We start from the raw sequence: 12,378 nt of genomic DNA on the forward strand, positions 1-12,378 counted from the left end.
AAGGGCTCTGCTACCGATAATGGTCTACTCGAAGATGAGGATCAGGTCAGTTGGGTGGGAATGATCCTGAGTACTTATACTCCAAAGGATTCTATTCTCTACTCCTACTTCCTTACTAAGTTCCGGTGCTGCCTCCTAGTGGAAGGGAAGCAATACCATCGCTACCCCGCTTCTCTCTAAGCGTCAGCGAGTGCTTCCGATTCCGAAGGCAACCACCCTTAGTCAAAGCCTTTGTAACACCTGCAGCCTTTGTTGCCACACAACTAGGGGCCTGCATGAATGAGCTGCCGCTCAGGTGTAAGCTTAATCATTGCTGTAGAGCTTCCGCTTATTGTAGACTTCCCAGGCATAGTCTCTTCCACTGCTGGCGGACTTCCAATGCTCAGAGGATGTGGAGGATCGCTGAGCACTCAGAGCTTCACTCTGGCTAGCCTTCTAGTCATTGGCGAGGCACAGACTCGTCAGTCATTGCTCCCATGAGTAGATCCTCTTCCTAGTGCTCAGAATGTAGTTACTCTGACAGTTGGTAGCTAACCACACTGCCGGTACTTGCATGTCACTGTGCACTGGCTTCTAACAATAACTCTCAGCATGTAACCGGGCCCTGTGTGTACTCATACACCAGACAGTTGAAATGGCTCCGTTACACTACTCCCCTCTTCCAGGATCTTGGTCTCCGAGATCTATAATCTGTATTTTATTTATCTATGCAATACTATATGACAAGGAAACTCCTTTGGTGTGGAAGGGGACGAGAATGTTTAAAGGAAATGCTACTGGCCTAGAGTCCTCTTATCTCTGAGCTTCTTAGGGTACCTCATATGGAAATCCCGGAGGGCTTCTTCAGCACTCTTCCTGAGATGTTCCCAGGGTTCCCATGTAGCATCCTCATTCTCATATCCTTCCCACAGCACCAGGTATTCCACCCTTCTCCTCTTCTTATTGACTCGGCTATCAGCTACTTCCCGGACGATCCAGTTTTGTTCTCCTGTAATCTCCTCAGGTTCCGGTGGGGGAACTCTTCTCTCAGGATCTATTGGTGCTCTATAGGGTTCTAGGAGAGAGACATGGAAGACAGGGTGGATTCCCATTTGCGGGGGAAGAGAGAGCTTGTAGGCACGGGTACCAATAGCTTCTAAGACCTTGAAGGGTCCCATCTTCTTCTGATCCAATTTTCCCAATGGCCGCCTTGTTTGCACATTGCGCCGGTCTAACATAACTTCATCTCCAGGCTTGATTTCAGGGGGTGCCAGGGCATGTGCATCATACCACCGGGCCATCCTTAGTCTAGCCTTTCCCAAGCTTGCATTCATAGCCTGCCAGATAGATTCCCATTGAGATACCATGACCTCGCTTGCTGGATTATTCCATTCAACACCTTCTTTTGGGGCCGGCCAGTTGGTTCTGGGTTCATATCCATAGTTGGCATAGAAAGCCGATACTTTGGTAGACTCAGAAACCGCCGAGTTATATGCATATTCTGCCAAAGGCAAGAGGTCTGCCCAGTCATCCTGTTGATATGAACAATAACTCCGCAAGTAATGCTCCAGGGTCTGGTTAACTCTTTCTGTTTGGCCGTCCGTTTGGGGATGGAAAGAAGTGGACATCTTCAGCTTCACATTGAGGAGGCTCATGAGAGATTGCCAAAAATGAGAAATGAACCTGCTATCTCTGTCCGAGACTATGTCATCAGGTAACCCATGGAGTCTCCAGACTTCCTTCAAGAACAACTTAGCCAAATCTTCCGTTTTGTTGAGTGTAGGAAGTGGGATGTAATGTGCCATCTTTGAGAAGCGGTCCACTATTACCCAGATCTTTGTAAACCCATTGGATTCCGGTAATCCCACAATAAAGTCCATAGAGATGGAAGTCCATGGCCGATAAGGTATCTCCAGTGGTTGGAGCATACCGAACTTCTTATGTCTTGAGGTCTTATTCCTCTGGCAGCTGTCGCAGCTCCGGACATATTCCTCAACATCTTTATCCATGTTGGGCCAAAAGAAGTTGTTTTTTACCCGCTCTAGTGTCTTGAACTGACCGAAATGGCCCGCCACTTTAGAGTCATGGGTATCGGTCAGGATATCCATCTGGAGCTTCTTGTCTTTGGGAATATACCATCGATTCTTGTAGAAGATGAGGCCGTCCTTGACAGACAAGTTCTGGTCCAAGTTTGGTTTCCTTTCAACCAGGGAGCGGTGCAGTTCCTGCCAGATTCCATCCTCTTTAGCTGCCATACATAGGCGCTCTAAGAACGTGTTCTGCAATTGATTCACCCTGACAGCCGCTAGCTTAACAGGATCCAAAACCAATTGACCTGGCCTAAAAAACATCTGTGGCTCCGGCCGCAAGGTTTCACTCCCCTCTTCAGGGCGGTGATCCCAGCGCCTTGATAGCACATCAGGTTTGCCATTCCTTTCTCCCGGTCTGTAGACAACTTTGAAATTGTAGCCTGCTAGGTCCTCAGACCATCTAGCTTGCCGCCTAGTGAGAACCTTGGTAGAGTTGAAGTACTCTAAATTCTTGTGGTCTGTGAAAACCGTGATCTCCTGCTCGCAACTCTTGAGCATATGCTCCCATTCCCGGAAAGATGCTACAATAGCTCCCATTTCCTTATCATGAATGTCATAGTTGATCTCAGCCGGGGAGAACTTCTTAGAATAGAAAGCTACCGGGTGTAGTTTCCCATCTTCCCCATACTGAGAGAGCACCGCTCCTTTGGCAAAGTCACTGGCATCAGTTTCGACCACAGTTCTTCTGCTAGGGTCAAAATGGAGAAGGATTGGAGCGCTTGTGAATAGCCTCTTGAGTTCCTCAAATGCTTGTTCACAGGCTGCGGTCCAATACCATTTCTTGTCATTTTGCAAGAGGTCGGTCAATGGTTTGCAAACTTTACTGAAGCCTTCAATAAAGCGGCGATAGAAGTTTGCAAATCCCAGGAAACCTTGCACTCCCTTAATATTTCGGGGTACTGGCCATTCCTGAACCGCCTCTACCTTGTCCTCTGACATAGATACTCCCCTTTCCGAAATGTGGTAGCCAAGATATTCTACTTCTCGGACATGGAAGGATGTCTTGCTGATGGAGGCACACAGTTTTGCTTCTCTGAGCTTCTGTAGAACCTTCTCAACCAGCCTTTCATGCTCTTCCTCAGTCTCTGAGTAGATGAGGATGTCGTCGATATAGACAACCACTCCTTCATCCAGTAGTTCCTTTAGCACATCATTGATCATTGCCTGGAAGGCGGAAGGGGCGTTGCATAGACCAAATGGCATCACATTATACTGATACAGTCCATAGCGGGTTCTGAAAGCGGTTTTCCACTCATGACCTTCTGCTATCCTGATCAAGTTGAAGCCATTCTTCAGGTCTATCTTTGTGAAGATCTTGGCTTTGAACAACCTATCCCTGAGCTCACTCATGATAGGCAGCGGATACTTGTCCTTGACAGTGACCTTGTTCAACCCTCTGTAATCAACACAAATTCGCCATGTCCCATCCTTCTTAGGTATGAACAATATGGGCGCCGCTGCTGGGCTGCTAGATCTAGAGATCTTTCCTAAAGACAACTCTTTGTCCAGGTACTCTCGGAGGGCTTTCAGCTCTGGAGCGGAACATGGGTATAGTGGGCCAAATGGGGGAGCGGTACCAGGCAAGAGGTTGATCTTCAGATCATTTCGGGAGTGTGGAGGCAGCTCCTGTATCTTCTCTTGACTGAATACGTCGGCCCATTCCTATAGCGGAGAGGTATCCTTTCAGGATATCTCCTCCATCCTCATCATGCCATACTGAAGCGGCCAGTTGATACACTACATCTTCTTCTTCCATCAGTTGGTATGAAGAGATGAGTTCAAACTTGATCGCTGCTGGGAGACAGTTCTGCTTGCAGTAGTCACTTCGCCAGCTTATGGTATTGAGTTCCCAATTGATATCCGGGTTGTGCTTCCTTGCCCATGCAATTGGCAGGTAACCTGATATTCCTTCTTCCAAAGTAGCTACCTCCCATCGGAGTGTCTCCTTATGATCTCCCATGTTCATGTGGACTGGGTGAGTGTAATACTCTCCTCCGCCCATCATGACATCTCCTTGAGCATCATACATTGTCAGAGGTTGATCTCGCCGCACTAAGGGAACTCCATGCTTCCTGACAAAACTCTGGTTGAGGATTGCTCCTGTACAACCGGTGTCAAAGAGGAATGTCCCTTGGGCGTCTTCAACTTTATTCTTGACCGTCCATGACAGTTCTGCTTTCAGTATTGGCCTCTTGCCATGTACTGGTAAGGATGGAAGCTTCTGTTCCATTCTTCTTCGCTTCTGTGCGGGTTCTGGGCTTGATTCTCTTTGTCTTTTCTCCATTGCTAATAGCTGCGGGCACTACTAAGATCAAAAGATCCTTTGGTTCTATTCCCAAGCAATAATATAGCAAGTGTATTGTGTGGAAGTCTGGTAGCGGGCTGGAAGTGTCTTGTAGCAAATGTAACTTTGGCAGAGCACTTACAGACCAGCTGTTTCGGGTCATAAACCCATCCTCAGAGTGCTTGGAAACAATCAAATAGGCGAAAAACACAAAAATTTATTCGAGAGAAACAAAGAAATCGAGACCCAAAAGAAAACTAGTAAACATAGACTCTAAACAGACATTTCTACCAGATGATTTCATTGTCCGAGTCTTGCTCAGGCTGAAAGACGAAATCTTCTGTCACCTCTGGGAGTACAACAAGTGGTTCCTCTGCTACAACCGCAGCCACTTTAGCTTTCTTCTGAGGATTGGTCTTGCCATTTCCTCGTTTCCGCTTTTGTACCCTCACTGCTGCCACTCGGACTACAGTAGGTTCCCTGGACCAACAGTCGGTCCATTTGTGTCTGGACTTGCCGCACTATTGCACAAGTCAGTCTATGTACTCTACCAATAGGGAGTACCGGAAGGTCATACCTTCAAGCATACTTCTGCTTTCCTTCTTTCTTCTAGGATATCCCCCGGGATACCTTTTAGCTCCACCGCTTTATCCTTGGAACTGGTTTCCTTCTGAGGTTTGGAGGAGCTTGCAGCTTCTCTCTTCCTCTTGGGATGCCGTTCCTTCTCAGCAGGGGGATCTCTTGGTCCTGGCGGGTGCTTTCTCAGCAGCTACCGTCTGGTACCTCTCATGGGTGTGTCCTAGCTCTCTTAGAGCAGCTATCCGCTCCATCAAGGACTTGGGCTTGGGGGTAAAGAGAGCCCAACTCATGCCTAGGTCCGGAAGGAGGGAACTAAGGATCTTATCATCCACTAACTGACCCTCGTAGCCAGTCTTCCACATCAGCTGAATAATGCTATTCAGGAAGGAGTCTATTCCTCCCTTAGCTGTGTGGGTAAGGGTGTTCCATTGGGCTACCGCATCATCCCTAGAGATGGCTTCACCAAAGGCTGCTCTGAGAGCATCCACAAAGGAATCCCAGCGCTTCCATCTCTCATCCAACACCACAGGCATCCCAGCTACCCGGTTGGCAGAAGCTTGGTCGATAGAGTTGTGGTAAGCTTCGTACCACTTGACCGGAGCATCTCCTTCCATCAGGTTGCCAGCATATCGGATCCTGACCTCTTCAGAGGTAAAGGACTGGCCCTCAATGGAGAAGACGTTCTCACATTGCCGGATGAAGGTCTCCACGTTGTCTGCTTTGCCATTGAACTTGGCCGGAGGGGGTGCTTTGGGTTCTCGGGCCCTAGAGGCAGCGGAGGGATGTGAGGGGGCCGGAGGTCTCATGAACTGTGCCATGGAGGCCAGGAGTTCTTTCTGTTGCCTCTCCAACTTCTTCCTGAGGTATCTTCGCCATCCTCTCCTGTCACCATCCTCAGGCTCCGAGTCTGAACTGTCTGAGTCCCCTCCTGGGTTGGGAGCGCCGCCAACTGGGGGGACAATTCCATCTCCTCCACCATTACCCGCTGGTTCTGGGTTCTGGTTTTCTCCACCAGGGTTTCCCTCTGGCTGGAGGTTCCTCCTAGGTGATCCGGGGTGGTGAGCCTCTGTGGGATTCTGGGGATAACCCCTGGCGAACCCAGGCTGGAGGGAGCCCGGAGGGACCACTCCTGACCGGTGTCTGGGAGTAGTAATCGTCGTCTCCTATAGGTTGTCGGGGGGGCCTTGCTAGGCCACCTGCCAACGGGCTTGATGGGGCTCTCTGAGGAGGTAAAGGTGAGCCTCCAATGGCCGCTGGCATCATCAGGGGAAGTGTCCTCTGCCTGATAGACCTGACTGGAAACGCTGCAAAGGGGTTCACCCTTTGGTGGAAGGTTCTCAGGGCCGCTCTGGATGAGGCCCTGGAGTTTTGCGGAGGTGCGGGATTGGGGACAGGTGCTGGTGTAGGCATCCTAGCGATGGAGAGCCTTCCTTCATTAATGGCTCTCTGGATGTCTTCCAGGAAGTTAGGGGGCATCGCCGGGTTTGTCCATTCAATGTCCTCCATCTCATCTCCTATGTCATCTCTCTGAGCATAACTCTGGAGTTGTGCCTGGACTGAGGAGACTTGTTCTTGCATATAGCCGAAAGCATTCCGGAGCAGGACTGCCTCAGCTTCTTGTCTTTCTTGCACCAAGGCTAGCGCATTGCCGGCCTTGATGACTTCCTGTTGCAGGCTGTGCTTCAGGTAGCGCTGCAATTCCGCAAAGAAGTCCTGTAGGGTGACTTCGTCGGTATCTTGCCAGGTGGGCTCACATCCGGGGATGTAGGACTGGAGCGCCGTCCTGGGCTTGTGGATCAACTGTGTCTGTCCCTCTTGGAATTCTAAAGCTGCCGGTTGCCATTCAATCTGAAGAGGCGCTTGGGGAGCCGGGAGGGCGGACATGTTGTGAGAGGAAAGAATAATCTGAAGGTGATTTGAGCACTAAAGATTATCTGTAACGGGGGCAGCCTATCTATGTATCGCTAGAATCCAATAGAATAGATGCGGCCGTGCAAGATAGAAATCAGGTGCAGATTTATTCAAAGATACTATCGCTAGAACTCAATAATCTTTAAGGGCTCTGCTACCGATAATGGTCTACTCGAAGATGAGGATCAGGTCAGTTGGGTGGGAATGATCCTGAGTACTTATACTGCAAAGGATTCTATTCTCTACTCCTACTTCCTTACTAAGTTCCGGTGCTGCCTCCTAGTGGAAGGGAAGCAATACCATCGCTACCCCGCTTCTCTCTAAGCGTCAGCGAGTGCTTCCGATTCCGAAGGCAACCACCCTTAGTCAAAGCCTTTGTAACACCTGCAGCCTTTGTTGCCACACAACTAGGGGCCTGCATGAATGAGCTGCCGCTCAGGTGTAAGCTTAATCATTGCTGTAGAGCTTCCGCTTATTGTAGACTTCCCAGGCATAGTCTCTTCCACTGCTGGCGGACTTCCAATGCTCAGAGGATGTGGAGGATCGCTGAGCACTCAGAGCTTCACTCTGGCTAGCCTTCTAGTCATTGGCGAGGCACAGACTCGTCAGTCATTGCTCCCATGAGTAGATCCTCTTCCTAGTGCTCAGAATGTAGTTACTCTGACAGTTGGTAGCTAACCACACTGCCGGTACTTGCATGTCACTGTGCACTGGCTTCTAACAATAACTCTCAGCATGTAACCGGGCCCTGTGTGTACTCATACACCAGACAGTTGAAATGGCTCCGTTACACAAATTACTGCCGATAATGTTGAGGCTATTTTGGTTGAGTCCGATGATTCCGAGGAGGAATAAATTGTTATTTCCTATATTATGTATTGTTATTATTGTTGTTACTGAAAATCTCCACTCCTGTATTAAGTACCGATAGTTTTAAAAAATTGTTTTAAAAAATTGTTTCAAAAAATTGTTTTAAAAATAAAAAAAAATAAGGAAATAAAATTTTATAACAAAAGACTTCTATATACAATATTTTTAACTTTGTTTTTATCCCCGATATCAATAACTGAAACATCATGATCCAATAAACATCTAATATGGTATCTATTTCTGACTCGGGAAACACTCGTATACAGTTGACCATGTGCAAATACAGGAGTTCTGAGATCGATTACAGCTCTATCGAGTGTTAGGCCTTGACAACTATTGAAGCTTGTTGAGTATGCTAGTCGTAAAGGGAATTGTCTTCTCTGTACTGTCCAAGAGCAATATTTTGGTTGAAACTCAAATACGATTCGGGGGAGGCAGAAAACAGTTGTATCTCGTCGAATATTATCTGCAGTAGATATCAATTCAACTTTGACAAATCTTTCATATAGCTCTTTAATAACTACTCGGGAATTCTTAACCAAGCCATTCTCCAGTGATAGATTTCGCATAATCGAACAAACACACCCGACCTTCAAAACCAATTTGTGTGTAGGTACACCAGGTTCCTTCAACATAGATAGAAAATCTAGAATCTCCCCTGATGGTAGAATGTTGGTAGTCGGGGATGTGAAATTAGTATCTTCTTTGATACAATCGTGGCTGTAGTATGTTCTTTCTGTAATAAATAATGTATCAGCATATTGTAATTTTTAATAGTAAGGAAAATAAATATACATACCCTCCACTGTCGGGAATCTTTCAAGAATCGCAAGGTTAAATTGATCTACATTGATATTCAAAGGACTAAGAAAAGCACGATGGGAAACAATAGCTGGATTTTGCAATACTTCTGTTGGAAATAGAAAGTCAATTGCCTCCTCGATTGAGTCTAAAGACTCAATTAAATCCAGATTCACAAACGATTCATTTGATTCTTGACAACCATCTCCAATTTTGTCTACCCACTCGGCATATTCTAAATCAGAGGCATTTCTTATAGGTGTATCCAATCGTAAAATTTTGAATTGTTCCCAAAGGTAGGATGATCGTATAGATGCTTCAAGTGTAGCTGTTGGTCCTGCAGATTTAACTACTGGTGCTACCTGTCGAAAGTCACCTAAGCCAAGAAATACTTTGCCACCAAATGGTTTGTCGTTGGCAAGCACGAGTTGCAAGAACTCATCTGCACATTCAATTGCTGCTTTGTTGGCCATAGGCATCTCCTCCCATATAATTAAGCTTGACTTCGATAGTAATTTCGCCCGATCTGATCTGATACTCAAAGTCGATTGTAGCTCCATATTATTCTAATATTGTAATGTCAATGACTGTTTTTACTAAAACCTTCTCATAGGATAGCTTTACCTCAACGACAGGAATACCAAATGCAGAATGTGCAGTACGACCTCTCTCATATAGTGTAACACTCAAAGCTGTCGAACCAGTAATAACAACAATATCTCCTTGCCCTCTTAGATAATTTACGATCGTATTTACAACATATGTTTTGCCCCAACCAGCTTTTCCATCCAGAAAGAAACATGTATGTTCAGGAATCTCCCCGATTGCTATTTTATCGATATTATTCATGATAGTATCAAAAGCATCCATCTGTTGGGGTAATAACTGTTCCCGTGATAATATTGCCATCTCAGTAAGTTCGATACTACGATGATCAAATGCAAGAGTCTCAATGGATATTTCATCTGTGAGGTTTTGAGATTGGGGTAACCCAAAATCAGTCAACCTACTACCTTGAGCAGCCAAATGTCTTGCAATCCCCTCCAAACATTTATTCATAACCATTATCGGGGAATCATATTGGTCAAGATAATCTGCCGAGAGAGCCTCCTGATATTCCTCGAACAATTCAATAGCTGCCACTGGAATATTCATCAGGAGATGTGCAAACAGGAATCGTAGCTGGTTAGGACTGCAAAAGCTTTGGACAGCTTCTGCCATAATTTCTTTCCCCTCCGACTGATTTTCGAAGAGACCTAATGCTGCTGCTGCCTCTTGGAATGTTGAGTATGTAATTTGATTGACAATTTTTAGGTCCTCGAAACAATAAGCTGATCGATGCAGTAGGAGAGCTCGCAGGTAGAATAATTCTCCAATTCTCGGGGAGACTGTATCGATTCGGGCAATTGCTTCATTCTTTCTCCTAGCTCTTACAATAAACTGTGGATAACTATTGCATATTTCTTCAAGGAAATCGGTATCTTTGAAAGTGGTTGACGACTTCGAGTACAGAATCCACTTCTCGTAGTATTGAATATAAGTCAAATCTTGGAAAACTGTATCTCGGGGCCTAGAGAAATATCTAAGCAAAGTCGATGCTGTAGATTCTCCACCACCCTTTCGATACATTTGATGCATGTTTCTTCCAGGTAGATGAACTGTAAGCGATTTGACTGCAGGCGATCGATCTGTTATATGGTATTGCAGGATCCTCCATGCTGCCTCCGAAGCAGACAGATATCTTGCATTAATATAGTCATTGATCTCGTCAACCTCCTGCTGTCCTTCAACATTGAAAGAAAATAATGTTCGATCGGGTCCTTTAAATAAATATTTATACAGATACATGAAAATATTAACTGTAAAACATATATCGACATTAACATGACATTCTAGTAGCTTAGTAAGAAATGGCATATACGATGCTATCCATCGATCCTCTTCCTTTCTTCTTCTATACTGTACTCGACCATATTGATTAAGCTCTGTAGTTTCCCGAATCGCTTGTGGGTATCCCCAAATACAGGATCCATTTTTGTTACACCGACTGTTGGGAGAATTTAAATGTGTTTGGGGGTGTTGATTGAATCGTAGAACCAATTCTCGCAAGACAGGATCTTCCTCTTCTGTAGGTACCTCGGCAGAGACAATGGAATCAATAGCTGAGAAAGGTAACTCGGGATTCACCTGATAATTTTTAGCATCAACCTCAATTGTGTTTTCAATTATCATACTTTAATAACAATATGTGCATGTGGTAACCCCCTTTTTTGGAACTCTATAACCCGAACAATGTAAACTATTGTCCCTAAATGGCTCCGAATTTTGGCAATAGCATTCTCTAGCTTTGCTTTAAATACCCGACAAACAATAATTGGTATATCTGAAGCATTCTGTCCTGGATTCAATCGTTCTTTAATTTCTGACCAGTTAGGATTTGTCGTAATCGTAATAAAAAATGAGGGTTTGCCTCTTGACCGACAGATAGCAAGAGAGTCGGCAACCTCATTCGATGCCCATGCTCGGGAACCTAGGAAAGAGTTGGGTAGTGTCGTGCCTTTCTCGATAGGGAAATCTCCTTCTGCCTCTGCATTTGCAGATTGCTGAATGTATTGTCGCTCTGGCCCTTTTCGTATATAGTCCAATCGTTCATCTTCTACTCTCGAATACATATCCACCAGGTATTCTCCACACAATCTACCAAACCTCAGAAATCGGTTCTCTGTTGTGAGTCTGGCTCTATACCATCGAATTTGACTGATATCGGATTTGCAATCCCAACCAGGTGTACCATGAGGAAAGAAAACAGGATATTGTAATGGCTCGTAAAGGGGACTTAATATACTGATAGCTTTTGGACGATCGAGGATATTGTTATAAACTAATACACTCCGAGGATAGACTTTTTGTATATTGTTGGCATGTATAATCGCAGCAATTTCTCCACCACTTGTTGGTGTATATAACTCTAGTGCAAGTGGAATATCTATTGCAGTGGTAAATGCTGCTCGGAGATGGTAAACAAAAGGATTGTTATCTTCAAGTAGTTTTCGAAAGCTGATAACTAGGGAGGAGGGTACACCAAGCTCAAGAGCTAGTGAGTCTCTTGAATCCTCATCGTGAAGGAACCATCGAATTGAATGTTGCCCTTGGTTTGCATCCAATAACTGATGGTATACTCGTCCTGTTATAGCAACATTTGAAGGTGTCGGTAACTGCCGAAATCCACCTGTAACTCCTAAAATTGAAAATGAAAAAATGTTGTTAAGTTTTCGGCTGATCCGACTCAACTGAGTGCCATGTTGCTCAAATTCAGTTTCGGTATCGGGAGGATATACTGGTAGGGAGGGTAATCGATATTTCCCATTAGTACAACACCAACCATTATTCTCACTAGTCAATAAAGCTGCACCACAATAAGTGCATTGTTTTGACCAACTAATAATATATGGTCGTAGATGAGTTGTTTTTGTAGGTAAAATATCCCACCAATTGCTAGTTGATGAATTTGTTTCTATATTCAAGTTGCTTTGGCTTTGGGTAGTATGTCGGCGATTTGTAATTTGATGTTCAGCTCGGGAATTTAATCGCATCTCAATTCGGTCTAATTGGGAGCTAGAGGCTTGAGAGTTTCTATTTCTTCTTGTTCGGATACGATTGGAATTTCTGAGATCATCGGTTGATTGTATGGAATTGGTTCTTGGCATATTTGCATTAAATATTGTACTGTAATATAGAAATCTGTTCAATAAATTCCTAAAGAGGGATACACGATAATTATATATATCCTTGATAATAATATACTCTCCTGACTAAAAATAAAATAGCTAACGATGACTCAGAAAACTATATATCCAATACCAA

At 45.1% G+C, this 12,378-nt stretch overlaps 1 protein-coding gene across 1 annotated transcript; it reads right to left on the minus strand.

Annotated features, from left to right (window-relative positions):
- Positions 1-9,075: 9,075 nt before the first annotated feature.
- Positions 9,076-10,143, minus strand: LAJ45_02188 (uncharacterized protein; the record flags this gene model as incomplete). The annotated part of the gene is made up of 1 exon (XM_046111780.1): positions 9,076-10,143. One exon carries the CDS (start codon positions 10,141-10,143, stop codon positions 9,076-9,078), a length of 1,068 nt encoding a protein of 355 aa, XP_045974680.1.
- Positions 10,144-12,378: the final 2,235 nt, after the last annotated feature.

Source organism: Morchella importuna (genome assembly GCF_003444635.1).
Source record: "Morchella importuna strain M04M26 chromosome Unknown Morimp01GS004, whole genome shotgun sequence".
Classification (NCBI taxonomy): Eukaryota; Fungi; Ascomycota; class Pezizomycetes; order Pezizales; family Morchellaceae; genus Morchella; species Morchella importuna.